This window comes from Perissodus microlepis, chromosome 6 (assembly GCF_051167445.1).
Source record: "Perissodus microlepis isolate ML-2025 ecotype Zambia chromosome 6, ASM5116744v1, whole genome shotgun sequence".
In the NCBI taxonomy this organism is placed as follows: domain Eukaryota; kingdom Metazoa; phylum Chordata; class Actinopteri; order Cichliformes; family Cichlidae; genus Perissodus; species Perissodus microlepis.
This window is the reverse complement of record NC_140466.1, coordinates 9,992,832-10,011,835: the sequence shown is the minus strand read 5'-3', so window position 1 is coordinate 10,011,835 and position 19,004 is coordinate 9,992,832. Positions and strand designations below refer to the sequence as shown.

Sequence of the window (19,004 nt, the reverse complement as noted above, 5' to 3'; positions counted from 1 at the left end):
CACAAGAACCACGAATATGTCTTCATTTCACTCCTTCTTGACTGATAGTAACAAAAAAGTCACGCTGTTTTAAACTGATTTCACCTTACGGGTTTTTTATGGCTCAAGTTCAATTACTGGCTGTTATCTCGACTTTGTTTTCAAAAAAGTACAATGTCATAAAGACAGGATTTAAATTGGAAATTGTTTAAATTGCTTACGTGTAATAAAATAACAGTACAAATACAACAGATGTTTAAACTGAATGATTTGAATATTTGTATTAAAAAGATTTCAACCTCACTTTGAAGCTGATACCAGCAACGTGTTTCCTGGGAGATGGGCATGTTTACCAGTGTTTTACATCATCTGTTCTTTTAATAAGACGAGGTTGTGGTGTAGTGTAAGCAAGTGTTTTCTCATTTTTGTTCTATATAGGACTAATCTTCTTTTCAAAAAGCAGCAAATTTTCTCAATGTGCACTGAACCTAGTCCTCAGTGCTGCTGTAGGTCGACTGTAATTTTGCACAGTGTTTCTGAAATAAGGCTGTCATTGAAAAAAATGCCATCTACATATCATGTTATGTTATATTGCTTCTGAGCCTGCCTTATTTGGCAATAATCAGGCCTCCACATGCCAGGTGCATGGGGTGAACTTACAGCAATTAAATAAATAACAGGACAATTTCTCACTTGGCCTCAGTCCTTCACATATATATCGCAGGCCCACAACAGCTTTCAGAAACATTTCTGAGCTGGTATATTGATTGTGCCTGTTTATGAGTGTAAGGTGATTCAGTATTTCTTGTGGGCCTTGTCCTTTGCATGCACTTTTGTTCTGATACTTTTGATCTGTCAATGATATCATCTACTACAGGTGATGAAAACCGTTTTCAGCTTGTCCATGCAGTCTTTCACAGAGTTTAAACTGCTTCCGTGTTTACTTCTGAAGGACTCTCTAGAACAGGACTGGACTGGGACAAAAAATCGGCCCAGGTATTTGAAGTAACAACAGCTTATCAAGCTTAAACGTGCTGCTGCTGTTTAGCGTGACATCCGCTGGTTTCCTCTTTCTGGGCGATAAACAAACAAGAGAGACGGGGCGAGACAGAAAACCCGATCAGCTGATCATTGATCAGTTTCATGATTGAAGTAGCAACAGGGGAGAGAAGAAGAGGCAGCTGTGCAGCGTAAAGACGCAGAATAAGTCCAGCTTTGTGTCTTTTTTTCATTCTAGCTGAAGTAGGGGACAAATCGTTTCCTTTTCACCTACGAGTGTTTTGTAAGCCCAGAGTCGATCACGACCAATTGGCCAATCCACCACCTTTCATTGTTTATACCGTTACAAAAACAAACATTAAAACGAAAAATCACTATGGCCCACCGGCCAAATGCCCGGTATGCCCGATGGCCAGTCCAGCTCTGCTCTAGAAGGTTCTTTTTTAAATGCCCACAAAGAAGGTGGTACTGACTTTTCATTTCTTTCTTTCTTTATTCATTAATTTACCTCTGTCTCAAATGTTTTAAAATGTTTTGCTTGCGTCAAATTTAAAATGACCATATATTCTCCCCTCAAAAACCGATAACAGAATCAATAACATTTCCTACTCGCAGCGTTTCCTATGCTTTCTTTCTACTAATTTTAACCAAATGTAGGTTTTAAAGTGGCTGCATTCTGCTTTACCTTTTGCACAGCATCTCAACTTTTTTGAATGAAGGGTTGATCGAAGCTGTGTTGCCAGTTGGGCAAGTGAAGAAGCAGTCGACTTTTTACTTTATCAGGAAAAACAAAAGGAGAATACCCATGAATCTTTTACCCAGGCCCTCTAACAAGGAGTAACCCTCATCAGAGGAAAAAATACCAGAAATCTGAGGCCTGGTTACATATGAACTTCAAAACTGTGTTTATTTCAATCGATTATTTTGGCAACTTGAAAAAAAACTGTATATGCCATTTTCTAGCTGTTTTATTCAGTAACTTTCACTTTAAATGTTTACCTTTTTTTAAAGGGGTAATCAGTCTAACATTGTATTCATTCAACTGAGAAGGAAAAGCAGGCTATTCGCCAGGTCACAGTGGCGGCTCGTGGAACTGCATGATATGGAAAAAGGGGGAGGGAGGAAGTTCTCCAAAACTTTTTTCTCCTCAAAGGATTCTGGAAAAGCTCCGTTACATTTTCAGGGGAAGGGGATACGAGGAGAAGAAAAACAACGCTGGGAAAACAAAGACAGATAACGGTGTGAAAAAGTTAATGACTTCTTCTGTTTTTGTCTCCTTATATGAAAGCCGTGGAAAAAGGACGCGCGTGTTTTTGCTTTTGTTCCGTGCATTTTGTTCCTTCCCAGACTGTGAGGACTTACACCATCAGAGGCGATGAGATGTGAGTGAGCTATGCCTTGTGGAAATGGACAGACTTTATCCAAGCGAAAACATGGCGTCTGCCTCCCGAGGTTTAGTTTCTTTTCCAGTCTGCTTGTGGCGCTCTGCTGCTTGGAAGTATGGGGCTCCGCGGCGCAGGCGGACGGCGGCAAGAGCTGCAGTCCCTGTCCCGTTAACTGCAGCTGTCCACTGGGGCCCCAGCAGTCCTGCGTCGTCAACTGCTCCAACATCGGGTTGGAAAGGGCCCCTGCGGCGGAAGAGATCCCGTTGGCCACCAATGTGTTGTAAGTAAAGAAACCAAAACAGGCTGCACATGATATGAATGCACAGTGGAGAGTTTTTCACCTAGTTTGACCAAACTTATCACCCCGGAAAACAAGCGTAACACACGTAAAAGTTTAATTCATCTGGGGTTCTTGTCTATCAGCCCGCTTGTTATATCCCCATATGCGTGTACCCCATTATTCCTAACAGCTAATAGTTTTTGATTTATTGTTTATGCTGCTGTTCTGTAGTAATTAAAGGGGTCAAATGTTTTATCAATTAGATCAGCTGATTGGAAAATAGTCAGACTTAATGGTTGTGAAACAAAACTTTTAAAATGTGAGCGTTTGTGTCTCTTCTGCTTATTAAACTCAGTGGAAATGTGTAATTTCCTTTGTTTGGGGCTGTTGGTGGAAAAAATCCTGTTAACTACCGCTTTTGGCTTTAAGTTTCTGTTGTTTGTTTGTTTCCCCCCTTGGTACGTCATGAAAATATTTATGGTATTAGCATTTGTAATTGTCCAAGTAATCGATACAGTAATTGGCAGATTAAACATGAATAAATTGTGGCGTCCTGAACGTATAAGCGCGCTGGCAGATGTGGAGATTTGATTAAGTTGGCTTTGATGGTCTTCAGGGTGCACCAGTGTAGTAAAAACACAAACACAGCCAAAACTGATTGAAAAATAAATACTATGTGGAGGCAATCAGACAATAATGAGAATAATAATAATTTATACAATTTTTGTTTACTTTTTATGTCAAAAGTAGGACTGACTGCTGGTGACTGTGTGTGTGTGTGTGCGTGCTTCTGCGTGCGCGCATCTTTTTTTTCCCGTTTGTTGGGATTAATAAGTTGGTGACCAGAAACCAAAGGTGGAGCAGATCAGACTCGAGCCTCTGGTGTAGCTGCAGCAGAACATTCTGTTCTGTGCGATGGAAGCCATATGTTATTCATTATTTATTTTTACTGAAACTACCTTTCTTTACAGTGTTTAACTTAAGACTTTACTATAAATACCAGGCACATAATCAGTGCACTCTGTATTGGCCAGGTCTTGCTTTAGGACACAAAATGAGCGCTATAATTGTGTTTACACAGAGTTTTATAAGTAAATAAAACTCTGGAGGTACACTGATTGTATTTGTTGTATAGAGGGCTTCTACTTTTTAGTTGGATCCCCTATTATCACCTGACCTTTAGTGGTAATGTTTGCATAAAAGAAGAAAAGTGGCTTGTTTAGAGACAGATAAATTAGAGACAGACTCTGCCGCACTGCCTGTCTGTGATTTATCTGAATGTTAATGTCTCATGTTGGAATTTGTTGGAGCATTAATTGCATCAAAGTAGATAAACCTCCTTAACCCTACTGTACCAGCGGAAGTCATACGTAAAGGCGGCTGGCTGTGAACTTAACTGTCCTTACTAATTTAGCTACTTGTGTCCTACTCAATAGGCAGACACATGTGGTTGATAGCAAATATTTTACTCAAAGTTAAATCTGATTTCACAGAAGGCTGAGACATTCAGCTGGAGAACTTGGTAGTGTTCATTTAATAATGCTGCAGGCTGAACTTTAAAGAATAAAAAAGGTCATTTACTTGCAGCGATTTCTGAATAATGGCCTTTGGTCTGTCTGAGGCAGAGAGATGACAGTTCAGGTCTGGATTGTTAGCTCTGTTAAAATCATCTTTGTCCTTTTAACATCTTTTAGTAGATGCAGAGAAGAGTCAGTAAGGCTACTGTGAATCTCTACAGCATGCAGAGCAGGTCTTTTTTTTTATATTAGAAATAAATAGCTTTTCTATTTAAGAGACTATTACCAGACTTAAAAATGTAGCCTTGGAGCAAATAACCACCACAAAAATGAATAGGCAGTGAATGATTTGTCTGTCTTAAAGCGGTGTCAGGCTAGTTTATTGTCACTGTTGTATGTGAATGTGATACCTTGGAGGAGCCGACTACAGATTTGAGCTTGAATAGATGTGAACTCAGCGCTCACAGTAAATGACTGTCCTTTAGTCATCTACAAGGAGCGATGCTGTAAATGATTAGTAGATAACGGAGCAAGCGTGTTTTTATTTATTTATTTTACTCTTTAGTAATATTGTCCTTAGTCCTCTTTGCATAACTGTGCATCCACTTTTCTGTCGGTGCACATTTATTAACATTATTTAGCTGTGGGAAAACTGGATAGGACCCAGTGTAATGCTGTAGTGTCTCACCATGAAATTTAATTTAACTGTGGCTGGCTTTAGAGAGCATTCACAACTTCTCTGCTTTGTGAGAGAGAGATGCAGGAAAAGTCTCTGTGATCAAGCTATGGGTGTAGGGATGCTACCCTAAACACATGCTGTAGGTCTAAATGGATTTTGTGCCTTTTCCCTGTTTAATTTCTACTTTTCTTTCAGTAAAAATACCACATTTCCATTTGAAGAAATTGCTAGGAAAGAGCTTTTTTTGCCACCAATTCTTTTCTCCTTGCCTTCTCCAGTCCTTTCTAATGTGTCACATTACTGCAAAATAACTGAAGCAAAAATACGTCAGCTACACCGAGACTTTAATAAAACTCATTTCACATCCATTAAACACCAGCTCCTCTCCATTCTGTCTATGCCCCTATCTGGCCCCAAATCTAAATGTTCTAGACACACCCTTGGTGGAAAAAAAAAAACATCCAGTGGCTGTGAAATATTTTAACATACGGCAGAGTGCAGTTGGAGAAAAGCATTCCTGTTACACATCAGTCCATCTGCTCCAACCCACACACATAATAAAATCTCTTAACACTTCATACAGAGAGTTTTGCAGTTCTGGGACATACTTGTAAAATGAAACTAAGTTTTTTTAAGTGCCGTTGTTTTGTTTGAATATTCTTGGGACGCACATCATCACATTGCTGTACGAGTCCCGGGACATAAGGCAGAGAAAGTGAACTAGAAATGTTTTCAGTACTGTAAGTTTTTGTGTGTGTGTTGTTTCTGTAAATAGCTTGATCAGACAGTAATATAAGCTTGCCTTTATTAAAAAAACGAAACAAAAAACAGCAGTAGTTTTTAATAGTGTTTATAAAAACAAATAGTGTTACAGGCACACGAGAGAAGACTAACGTTTGGCTCTTTTGACCATACTGTGTGGGTATGCAATACTTTTTGACATCGTTAGGTCGTACTTGCACTCCAGTAAGCACAAAATACTTTCCGTTAACTTTGCTTTTCAGTTTCCGCTGCAATAAATGCTGTGCACTGATGTTTGTAGCTATAGCTGTAGGCTCCACGCACTGGCATTGTCATTGAAGAACGGTACCACAGCGCACCAAACAAAGAACGTAGTTATTATTCGGGCCATGTAACATGTAAAGTAGCTCTTCAGTTCTTCAGCATCGTTACAGACTGTGTTTTAGGCAGTAGCATCGTTTGTTTGAAATTTAAACACACTTGTGGTCATGCATACCTTCTCCTATCTATTCTGCCAAGGAGGATTTTGTGGTATTGCCATGACAGCAAGATGCACATACACACACAGCCCCACTGCAGGCAGGCCGATATGTTTTTAAACTACTTTATTTTCTGGTTGTGTTGGCTGTGTATGGGTCTTGGGGCTTCAAGACAGCTTTTGAACAGGTGAGACTATAAAATCAAAAATTCTCTCACTGTCTCCTGCATTGCCTTTCTGCCCTCATCTCCAGATCCAAAGGTGGTTATCGGTCTTACAACCACCTGCATGCGCGCACGCACACACACACACACACACACACACACACTGAGTGACTTTAATAAAGTGGAAAATATTGAATGTACTGACCATATGCAGGGGAGATTTTGTTGTGTTACCATGGCAAAAGTAACTGATGACATCACTAACAGAAGTGCAGACATTCCAGGCAGTTATAAATAAGAGAATGAGGAAAGAACCAGGGAGAGAAGAGCCAGCTCCCATCCTTCCTTTCACTGCCTGCCCATGTCTTTAGCTGAAAAAACTCAGAATAAAGGTTGCTTAACTCAAAGAAATGTATGATGGGTGCCAAATCCTTAACGATTCTTAAATTGGCGAATGAAATTATCAGCGCTCGCAATTAACGATACCTTGCTTTTAATGTTTCATAGCAGCAGAAAGAAACAAGTGTGTAGCTTGTCTCAGCCTTCATGCACTCAGTACTTTTCAACCAGGGGTGCCAGAAATGTCTTGGTTTATCATTAACTTAGTGGAGTGGCGGCAGGCTGGAGAAGAAAGAAAGAAAGAAACAAAACAAAACATAATTTAACATAAAAAAGGCTTCTTGGTACCATCTGACTCTTCAAAAATATCCTTGTCATTCTTTTATCTCACATCTGAATAACATGAGTTTTGCAAATGGAAAAGATTGTGTGGAGAGTCATATGTGCACCCAAAACAAAACAGCATTAGGAAAGTCTGCATAGTAAAAGTAGCTGTAAAAACTGTATCAACATAGTGAATAGGCTAGCATTTTTATGTACCTTTTCTAGACTTTTTGACCTCTCAAAGTGCTTTTACAGTACATACTTACCCTCCCACACACATGCACACTGTATTGCATCAGGGACAATTGAAGTTCCTTTTACTCCAAGGACACTTTGACATGCAGGATTGAAGAGCTCAAGATCAAACCACTGAACTTTTGATTATTAAACGGCCTGCTCTTCTCCTAAGGCGACATTTTACTCTATACGACTTCAGTTCAAGTCACCTCAGTTGATGATCAATGAAGCACCAATTCCCAGGAGCAGTCACCTCAAGGCGCTTTATATCGCAAAGTAAATACAATAATACAAATGTCCTGTGGATGATAGTGAAAGTGTACTTGAGGAGGGAATGTTACTGCACGGACTGATTGCGACTAATCAAGAAGCACCTTAAAATGTTAGTTTGTAGTACTGCAAGCCTTTTTTCTCTCACAAGTTCCCACCAAAATACACTGCTCTGTCATACTCAAAGGCTTATTTATACACATGTGGGCATCATTCACATAGTTGACTGCAATTTATCCAGCAAAACGTCGGCCAGATGTGTTGTGTTCACAGAGAAAAAAGCCTGGAAAAGAATGCACACATGCAGACTAGGAAGTAACAGCGTAACACAAAGAACACAATACAGTTTTTACTTAATAGTCACAATTTTCTTCTTTTGAGAAGACATAAGTTCTTAATTTTTAAATACTTTTCAGTTATAAATAAATTATATATTCCATTACACTACTCATAAATCAAGTTAATTGAGATAACTATTTTAACAGCAGTCTCACACCACAAACTGTTTCCTGAAAGAGTTCATTTTAATCTTCAAAATCCCTCTAAACAAGTAAATGAGATGTTCCGTCACATCAGTCACACCGATCGTGGTTGTTAATATGCAGACTGGGGTTGATAGAAATAACTATGCTAAAAAAAAAGGGGAAAAAATGGCACTAGTGTTCTTTAAAGTTATACTGCACTCAGGATTTACAGTGTTCCCAAGAAATATTTAAATACTAAAAAGCATTAAAGATGGTGGTGTTTATCGTAAAGAAACAATAGCAATAATATTCTAGAAAAATACATTTGTTGGTCTTAAATTATTAAAAAACAGAACAGATGTACAGTTAAAAATGGGCAAGAGAGAAAGTTCTTGTAAACACACTTGTGGCTTAATATGTAGTTTGTTATTAAATTGGACATCATCTGGGCATGGAATAATTTCTGCAATAGCTGTGGTAAAACTTTCCTTTTCCCAAGCCTTCAGTGTATTCATGTAACCGTATCTGTGATCCTTCACAAGGATCAAAATTATTATTTCATTATCTTCTTAAGAGAATATTGTTTCAGTAGGTTGCTGGCATGCTTGGATCTTTATCCAGCACACTTTATCCTTCTGTTAAAATTTTTTGGGGTGATTTCTTTAAGTTGCATCCAGAATTGTGATTGCATCAGTGCATCCTTGCTCACCTGTAAATTAAGAAAAGAAAAAATAGCCAGAGTTTGATGTTCATACCTCTAGTCTTCCTGGAGTTCTCACACTTGCATTCTTCACACAAACTTCTATCACGCTTATCTAGACTTGAATGCACTCGGGTCATAATGACTCACTCTGAAGCTGCTTTTTTTCCTTGCTACCAATTTTTCATCTTATTCATCGTTTCTGTCACATTACTCCCTCTCTGCACGTACAGCACACTCAGTGATTCTGTTTTGAATGGTAACTTAGTTGAATCTGGTAATTCCTATTTCCCAGAGTGATACGTGCTGCTGTGTCTCAAATCCAGTCTGTCTGGGTCTTCTTCTGCACTTTATTTTCACAGCCCTCCTGTTTTTTTTTGTTGTTTTTTTTAAACTGCCACACTTTTTTTTGCCAATCTAACAAATAGTGCAGAGAAAAGGCTGTATGTGTGACCTTTTCTCTAAGGTCCTTTCACTTGTTTTTGCACTTTTGCAGTTGCTTCTAAATAGTGGAGTGGTGTTAGTAAATTACCTTCAATCTCACACTGGTGCCCTTAGCAGAGTGAGCACAGGTATAATTTGTACAGTTGTCTTATTTGGTTTGACTAGTTTATCAGAACTTGTCAAAGTATGCTTTTGTAACCATTTAGGAGCATGCATAGTTTCTCAGACCTCAGTCACACAGGAGGAGGAAAACGGTTACTCCCCAATTGGTTGATGAGTAGTTATGAAGGTTGCTGCCTGTTGGTTGGTGACAAAAGTTGCAAAGTGGGTGCTGTACCAGAAATCTCTTTGTTATTGCTTTGGTCACTAGCAGATTGCTGCAGTTGCCCATAGTTTACAGGGAGCATGTCAGCCTATCTGCAAAAACTCCTAAATAGTAAAACTTAAAGAAGTGCAACGCAAACTGAAAACAGTAAAATTTGTGCATTTTGAAAAACCATAATTCAAAAGGCACAGCTTTTATTTTGAAGGCAAACATTTTCTGCTTATGGTTTGCATAGTAAACATTTAAAAAGCTAAACAAATAGAGTCTGTCCAGGGCTCGCAAAATCGCTAGCCCGACGTCCCGGGGCTAGCGATTTTTCCAGTCGGGCTACCAAAATCTAACTCAGCCCTGCCCGTCGGGCTATCATAGGAAGGAAAATATATGTCTATGCTTTTGCATTCTTTCGCCAATGTAGTTGAGTAATTATGTCATTGGCATCGATGAGCCACTGTCAATATGTGACATATTGAAATCGCGTTTGAATTTGCGCTTGTTTTTTGCTTTCACTTTCATTTTGCAATTGCGCGAACGGTGTGCAGAGAGCAGCAGCACTGATTGGTGAGTGACGATTAATTGCGCACCAATTCCTCTGACATCGTCTTATCACTCATTAGCTTACTATTCAAACGCGACAAGTGAAATCTCTCGCAGCAAGCTTAAACATGTGAGAGGTTGAGTGCGCAAAGAATCGCTGACCGTTATGTAAGTACGTGTGTAAAAGCAGCAGGATTTACGCTGGTATTTTAGTTCTGCTCAGCCAAATAAGACAGGTCAGGGTGAAGAAGGGGCAGCCAAAGAAAAGCCTACCACAAAACGGAAACGTTATGACAAATCAGACTATGAGGCCAAAAGAAAGCGCAGCTTTTTTGGTTTCATGGACAAAAGAATTTCTGTGGCTGGAATATGACAAGCTAAATAACATGATGTTCTGCCAGGCGTGTTGTGAGTTTCATTTGATTTCTGAGTCGACAAGCGCCTTTGTTACTGGGACCAGTAATTTTAAGAAAGACCCCATCAGAACCCATGAGAAATGCATTATTGCCCAGTCTGCAGTATCTTTCCCAGAACAAACAGCAATTGCAAAAAAAATACTAAAAATAAATCAAGCACAACAAGAACTCCTGAAAAAGCTGTTTAGAACAGCGTGCTATATTGGAAAGAGTGAACTACCATTGGCAAAATTTAGCAGTCTTTGCAAACTTCAAAAAGCAAATGGCCTAGATCTTGGTTCCACTTGCCTCTTACCTGTGACTTCATTGGAAATTTCAGATTCAGGATCTGACACAGACTGATTCATGTTCTACACAGTTCTTACAAGAAATTCTTCATAGAAATTTCTGTTCAATTTGAACCAAGTATTTGAGTTGATGGTTGTAATTTTTATACAGTTGTTGTGATTTGCATTTTAACAATTTTTTTTGATTAATTTTTGTTTCTGTTGCAATATTATACTTTAATGTATAATATTGTAACGGAAACAAAACATAAAAAAATTGATTTCTTTTTTATTCGGGCTACTTAAATTTATTTTGGGCTACCAAAAACTGAAGAATGCCTGCCCGAAGGGCTACCAGAGATTTTGAAATTTTGCGAGCCTTGCTGTCATGTAAGCGTAGTTTGCATCTTCTGTGCATGACCATGGGAATCTGTTAGTGACCAGAGCAATTGTAAGGAGGTTTGTGCTTTCGGTTCGGTACGCATATGTATCGAACAATACAAAATGTGTGTGACGTGTTGTGGCGTTAACGTCATTTCAGATTAACGCTGACAGCACTAGTGGGAACACAACGAATATGACTGCACATTTACTCCGACATCATCCTAGTGCAAAGACAAGTGAAAGCAGACAAAAACAACAAGCACGCATGCTACAAACTTTACCGAGTCATTTAGACAGCCGTTAGCACATGATTCTCCTTATGGGGACCTGATATGTTTAATATGCTGCTGAGAGTATACACCAGAAGAAGCTTATAGTATAGCTTTTATTTTGGAAAGAGCCATTTCTCTGTAATAAACTCTCTTTTCCAAAGATGAGTGATTTCTCAATCAGATAGATTTATTTTTTTATTACTTTGTTTTTTCAGCAACATTAAATTTAAAAACTGTACCTTTGAGTTAAAATATATATTTATAATTTTAATAAATGACAAATTAAAAAAGCATGAACATTTTTTTGTATCGAAAAAATATCAAACCGTGACACCAATGTATTGAACCGAACCGTGAATTTTGTGTATTGTTGCACCCCTAACACACACACACACACACACACACACACATATACATATATATACATATATATATATATATATATATATATATATATATATATATATATATATATATATATATATATATATGTATATATATATATATATATATATATATATATATATATATATATATATATATATATGTATATATATGTGTGTGTAAATGAATGAATGAATGAATGAAGTTAGGACTTGTGTAGCTCTGACTGTCTCAGGAAATGCAGAAATAAATGCACTTTTGATTTGTACAGATGGACAGAGGACAGTGTTCATGTAGAACAAGTGTTATTTATTTTTGATTTGCAGCATAATTAATACCAATCAATTAATACTTATCAAATCAGCAGGGGCATTCAAGATGTGTAAAATGCAGAAAAATGAAAATGTCTTGCTGCACAAAAGACACACACCTAGCTACTCTCAGCAACAATTGCACACAGAACAGAGACTGCATGTTAGAGATTACTGGGGGAAAGGGCAAAAAATGCATTAAGTGTTCCAATTCACTAGAATACCCTTGATAATCAAAGCATGACTTCTTAATTAAAGTAATTTATCATAACATGCTGTATGCTCATCGTATGGCTAATGCATAATGTCATAATGTCTTATGAAGACATGCTTCAAGTTTTTGTTTTTTTGTTTTTACATTAGGGCTGGATTAGGGATTCATTCACTATTTTTCCAATCAGAGGAGATGGATGGATTCACTTTGGCAAAACCTTTCAGTTACAAAGACTGACTCATGTATTCTTTAAGAGAAGCACACTCTACCTCAGCAATATAGTAACATCTGCATTGAATTTTAATGTGAAAATTGAAGGATGGAAAATGAATATAAAATGACTAAAGGGGTACGTGTATAGATTATATCTTTAATTTATAAACTAGGTGCTTTTTTGAGTTACATTTCTAGAGTGAAAAATGCAGGTGTTGATCACATAGGAAACATTTATCTTTTACCCCAGTTAAAAAGCAGACTTTTCTCCCTCCTGTTACCCCATTAAAAAAAAGACTGCAATAATTGGATTTTGTTCCCTGCTTTTAGATATAAACAGCCAAAACGCGAGTGTTTACGTGTGTAGCTCATGCATAATGATCGCTGTTGCTTGTGCATGTCTTTGTGTGTTTATGAGAGAATTGCAGAAACACATCCTGTTTGTGTAGCCTATGCTGCAGAGAGTCAAAGACTTCAAGACATCCCAGAATAACACGCTGCAATCCATGGGCTAAATGTTAATAAGGGCCTATGAGGCTGAAAATTGAAAAATGAATTGTTGGCCTCTAAACTTGGGATTACAAACCTGCCAGAACTGTAATGAAATGCTAATCAGCACAGTGGTTCATTTACATTCAATCCAAGGACATGATTAAAATTCACAACAAGCCAATTTGCATTTTTTAGTTAAGAAATATGAGTTGTCCTTCGAGTTGTTTTTTTATTTTTCAATGCAACCTCATCAAAATTACTGAAGGAAAATGAAACTAAAACAGAGACATAAGAAAAAGAAAATAAACCAAAAGCATTGTGTCATTTGTGAGCACAGTGTTGAGCACTCTGTTGATTTCATGCCAATGAACCTGAAACTGATTCAACAAGCAGAGAGCACAGTAACAGAGACCAGTCAGAAGATAAAGGATGAAGGGCTGCCAGATGATGGTGTGGAGGACTCAGCTGAAGTAGTCATCATCTTCACCACAGATTGTGCTGGCAGCCAGCCTCTGTTGTCAGGGCTGCTGAAGCTCTGCTTGTCTCTATGGTTTTGGAGGTGACAGACTTCATCTTTTGTGTTCTCTTTTGTTCCCACCATTCCCTTTTCACTTGTTGCATCAGTTTATGTGGTGCTTCCAGATTTTACAAACAAGATAAATTAAACAAAAATGCTGGTCTCTACAACTCCATGTACACTCCATGTGTTTCTTATGAAATCCATGAAGTGCTACAGAGAAAATTACATTTTATTTATGTAATTAACACATTTTGAACTCTTAAAGAAATATAACAAAAGGAAAGACACCCAGCTGAACTAAAATGATCCAGCAAACAAAAACTGTTGTGAGCCGCCACCCTTATATCGCCTTTGGGCTTTTGGAGCCTTGACCTGACTTTTAAAAAATAATTGGAAAAAAAAGCACTATGCTGCTAAAAAAAGAAAAATAGATATTTGCAAAATTCTGCCTAAATATGTATTTTACCAGGTTAATGTGTGTGGCCGGGTGCGGTCTGCAGCACCGCTGCAGGGGAGGCGGACGCACCTGAGTGGCACCCGCAATCACGCCTCGCCACCTTAACGTCTGTGCTATCTATGCTGTTGTTGGTGTGTGTCGGGCTGTGAGCTGAAAAGCTACAGCCGGCTGTATGCGTACAGCAACAGTGTGTGAAAAGTGGTCAATAAAGAGATGCTGAAAAGCATGTTCATGCAAACATCGTCGGGTCTGCCGTGATATGTTTACAATGGGGCTGTACTTTCATCTTTACGCAGGACTGTAAGCTGCCATCTGTGAGGCGTGAGCGGTGTTTGTTTTTAACATAGTTCACGGTGGAGCTGCTGACAATGTGGATCCAAAGATCCATAATTGGCCTACCTGGGGTTGAAAGTCTCGATAAATGCACAGCGTTTCGGCGGGTACACCGGCTTCCGCGAGTGTGACGCTTATTTTGAGCGATGAAAAAATAATAAAATAAAATTTTTATTTTTATATTACAATATCACAACAATCTTCCAATTTAGAACTACAAGTTAAAAAAAATAACTAACATAAATAAAATACACTTCAGCTAAATACTTCTAATTTATTTTCCCAAACCACGCGGAGCCGCACTAGAAGGACTAAAGAGCCGCATGCGGCTCCGGAGCCGCAGGTTGCCCACCCCTGCCTTAGGCTGTCAATACATGAGAACTAAGCCCAGTGCTTGAAATGTGTACACTCAGACATATGATCAAAATCTAAATGCAACCTGCATGATGCCTTAAAACTGCAACTAGGTAGGGAAAGTTTTATTATGGAACAAGAAAAATCTGATTCCCCTGTTTTAGATTAATTAGAGATTGTATATAAGACATGAATTTAGCTTCCAGGTCTGAAAAATGAAACCATTATGGAAGTGCCTAAATGTTTTGTAATAGCCAGAAGTAGGTGACTACTCTGATCACAATAAGAAGTCTGATTTCCTCTACTCTGTGACCTCACATAACACTTTTCTGATGAGTATGCGTGGTTTTAGTATTCTCATGTCTCATTAAATACAGTAGGATGTTTAATTTATGAATTATGGTCCCTATTAGAGTCAAGAGGAATGATAAAGCAGGGTCAATATACCTTGTGATTGGCAAGTTGTGGGCTTATGTCAGCATACAGTGTTCCTTTTTAGTCAAATCAACCCCTCGCTCATCATCAGTTTCAAAACACCAAGATAACAGACAACACGTTCAGCTCGTGGCTTAAAAATGCAAATTCATTAACCAGTCTGTGATATGATAGCGGCTGCATCCATCTTTTATATACAGTCTGTGGGTTACCTTTACTTGGCACAGTTACAACAAACCAGCATATGTGTTTGTTTCATTTGCAGACAGGAATATAACTGAAAACACGTAGATTGTGGTCAAGTAAATGCTCTGCTTAGGTACATATACCACCACTAAAGATTGAGATTTGTCACCTCCAGTGTGCACTGGCGCAGTTTGTGCAGTTTGTGAATCGTTTTGGAGGTTTCATGGATTTGTTTATGAGTCACACATCTTCTTCACTTTAATGCTACAAATTCAACTTTAGTAGAATTGTATAAAAAAATCCACCATCTGAAAATATGCATGGAAAAATGCCTTATAGGTCAGCAACAAAACATTTTCAGCATCACAGCTTATATAACAGACACCACACATGTTTCTTAGAGTGAAGGGGACAAGCAGAAGTTCATTATGCTTTTATGTCTAATTGTTGGGACCAGTTATTAGAAATGATGAATTGATGTTGCGTGGTGCTGCATTTGAAAAATTATTTCACTGCATCACTAAATATAGATAAATATGAGATTAATATCTTAATATGATCGAGGCTGACGTTGATGATGGAGAAATAATTGCTCATGATTACTCAATTAATCACACTTGTCACACATCTTTATTTGGCAGAAGCATTTGTTCAAAATGACTGTGTTGTGTGGCTAGTTTATGGAAATATAACAGGATGAGAAGTAGTAGAAGCAGTATTTGTTTGCATTTGTTGCAAAGTTTTCAGAGATCTTTACAGACTGTGTTTCAAAGCACAATCATCTCCAAACATCTTGTAAGATTTTGAGTGTAACTCGGTATTCTTTGTTAGCAACAATTCAAAGATGTCCCCCCCCAAACACATGACATTAAGGCAGTTGTAAAAGTTACCGTTTTGAAGAGGACAGCTATAAGGATACACTTGATAAATATATGTTTGATTGTGCCTACAACATGCAGAAGATGGAAATTTTGGTTGTTACTGGAAATCTAAGAAAAAAATGTACTATAACACGCAAAATCTCTGTCTGTGCTTTGTTTGTTTCTTTGTCCAGGAACTCATCTCAGACCATCAGAAGTTCACTTTACTGAGTGAATGGGTTAAATGCAGAGAAGAATTTCCCCACGGGGATCAATAAACTATACATTATTATTATTATTATTATTATTATTATTAAGTTGAGCAACCAAGCTTGGTACACCGGTAGATCTTATGTCCCTGAAGGTTCTTATCTATATCAGATTATACAATGTACTCTGTTGCGTAGCAGCCACCTGTGGTTACCTAGAATTTTTTGCACCTATAACACCATTTAAAAACAGTGTATCATTTTTGAGTTACTACAATAACCCCTAATATCATGCATAATTCAATTTCAAAAAATTGAATTATGCATGATATGTTATGATGCCGTCACTTTTTGTCAGGCAAACCTTGTAAGACCCTAAAATTACCTGTTTAAGCCTTAATGCACCCACTCCTTATAAAATGATTCTTTCATTTATGTGTATTGATTTATATCCACAAAAGTTAAAATGTGGTTGCCTAGCAACCACCTTGTAACGTGCTAAAAGTCAATGTTTAGCTCATAAATAACATCAACCACCACAATTTCTTAGCTTTTCTCAGTGAGAATAAGTATACCAACTGGACAGACATGGCACACAATGCAGTAATAAATATGAGAGGTCCAGCTAACTCAGATGACGTTTAGAATCATCTGAGTTTTAACCATCAGGTTAATGAAATGTTGCAATTATGTTTTCAAGGAACAGTTTGAGAGTTACGGGTTAGTTGGGTTTATGTCTAAAGTTAGGATTAAGCTAGGGTATTTCTCACAGACGTTAAAAAAATTAGTATACAAAGACAGCTAAACAAACAACAAACAGCCAACACACAGAGTGGAGCAGTCAGTAGTGGTAGAGAGCAACTTTTAGCCACAGTAAGAGAACAGCTCATCAAATTGAGTACTGCACTTGCACACAGCAGTACACCTGCCAAGCTTGAAGTGGACCGGATGAATGGTTGTAGAGACAGACAAAGAACAGTCAGACTCACAGACATAGGTTTTTCAGCCTTTTGCAAGATGATGCATAATTTTCAGTGGTTCACTGGAAGCATTGATTGTTTTTTTTTCCTTTTTATTGTCTCACCACAGTTGTATTAGATGCTTGAGAGACCCATTGTTGTTTTAAACCCATATTTAATGACTTGTAATATGTGGCACTGACTCACTTTCATTTACCAGGAAAAGAACAATTAGTTTTGTTTTTCCTGCATGGATTGGTAGTATGTCAAAGAGTTTGTTTGTATGTCAGTGTATCATTCTTTCAATAAGAGTGTTAAACTGCTGCACACAGCTGCCCTTAACTTGCCAGCTGGACACCAGACAACCCAGGCAGCAGCAGCTGGAAAAATGGACAGAATGTTCTAAAGAGGAAAGGCGAGCCAGTCTGTGAAGTAGAAAGTCGGGCTTTTTAGACCAAACGTCCTCAGCCCCATTTTCCTGTTAATTTCGTGCTCCCTTTTTTCTTGCAGTAGGGAAAGTACCCTACTACTCCGATCTCCCCCACCTCCTCACCCCTTGTCGCAGGCATGAGGTTCTGGCTGGCAGCTCTCAAACGAAGCAGCCCACAGTGGGGTGATTGTTCTCCCCACCTGGCCCGTATCACTCACTGCTACTACCTCCAACTTCCCCTTGGCTTCCACTTCACACCTGTCCTTTTCTCCAGCTCCATCGTTTTTTACTGCTTTCTCAGCTTTTGTCCTGCTCCCCTTCTCATCTGACTCGTGCAGACTTCAGGAATAAACAAAGAAGCAGAACCAAAAAGGGGGGAGAAATCGGGGGGGCAGCAGAGGAAAGGGAGGCTGAGGTGAGATGAAAGCAACCACAGAGGAGTCTGTGTTTAGTGGGTTAGTGGAGCGTTGGCCTTCAATCATAGTGACTTGGACCACATTACCACCACAAGCCTGCAGAAACCAGTTTGTCTATGATCTGACTTAAACCCAGTTTTTATCACTATGCTTTAAAGACTTTTGTTTTTGTTCTCAAGTCTCCACAGATGGAACAAAGACAGATTCAAACAGATTTCAGTTTTCTTTAGTAGAAAAAGAAAACCATCCCTTTCTGTTTCACTTCAGATCTTTCCTTTCTTGTATTCATATTGTCTGCAGAGCACATGCCCACTCCTCCTGTGTCATTCCCTCTGCCCAAGCACAGTGTAGTCAATGAGGGCTGTGTGTGTGTGTGTGTGTGTGTGTGTGTGTGTGTGTGTGTGTGTGTGTGTTTTTGTGTGCGCTCTCATCCTCCAACTCAGAATAAGTGGCACCAGACAGGCCTTATAAGGAGTTGTTAGATCACTGGCCACACCGTTAGTAAAACAGAACCATATGTGTGCTGTGTGTGTGTGTGTGTGTGTGCGCTTCTGCACAGGCCTATACCTAAAGTGTATGTGTGTGTTTGCGTATGTGTAAGTAAAACCATGTGTGTCCAGAGGTAGCTGAGAACGGGAGTCTGTTGCTAATAGACATGCTGAAGGTCACATTATATGGTCATGTTAAGCACACATACAGACTGTCTCTATTTAACCTGCTCTTGTCTGTGCGGTCTTACCCGTAAGGTGTGAAAGACAGTTTTCAGATGTCGTACACGCAAATTTTTACACACACACTCCTGCTGTGGCACGGATGTCGACCACGTTACATAAGGTGAACCGTCCGTCTAATGTGTGAATGATCAGCTAGTGGGCGGAGCTTATTTCTGCTGTCCTGTTCATCCTCTGATGGGTTTAGCAGAGGAGAGTGCTCTCTCTCTCTCTCTCTGTTTCCATCTTTCTTACACAGCTTGTCTGGAATGTACAGATGTTTCCTTTTGGGAACGGCGTCCTGGTCTGTTCACACACACACAC

The 19,004-nt window shown here is 38.7% G+C and overlaps 1 protein-coding gene across 2 annotated transcripts in view; it reads left to right on the top strand.

Annotated features, from left to right (window-relative positions):
- Positions 1 to 2,055: 2,055 nt before the first annotated feature.
- The window catches only part of pkd1a (polycystic kidney disease 1a), a 74,190-nt gene continuing 57,241 nt past the window's right edge, over positions 2,056 to 19,004 (top strand). For both annotated transcript variants that reach the window (XM_084930641.1, XM_084930639.1), the window contains exon 1: positions 2,056 to 2,643. In XM_084930641.1, coding sequence (XP_084786767.1) covers positions 2,372 to 2,643 — 272 coding nt within the window. In that variant the 5' untranslated portion in view covers positions 2,056 to 2,371. The remainder of the gene's footprint in view (positions 2,644 to 19,004) is intronic.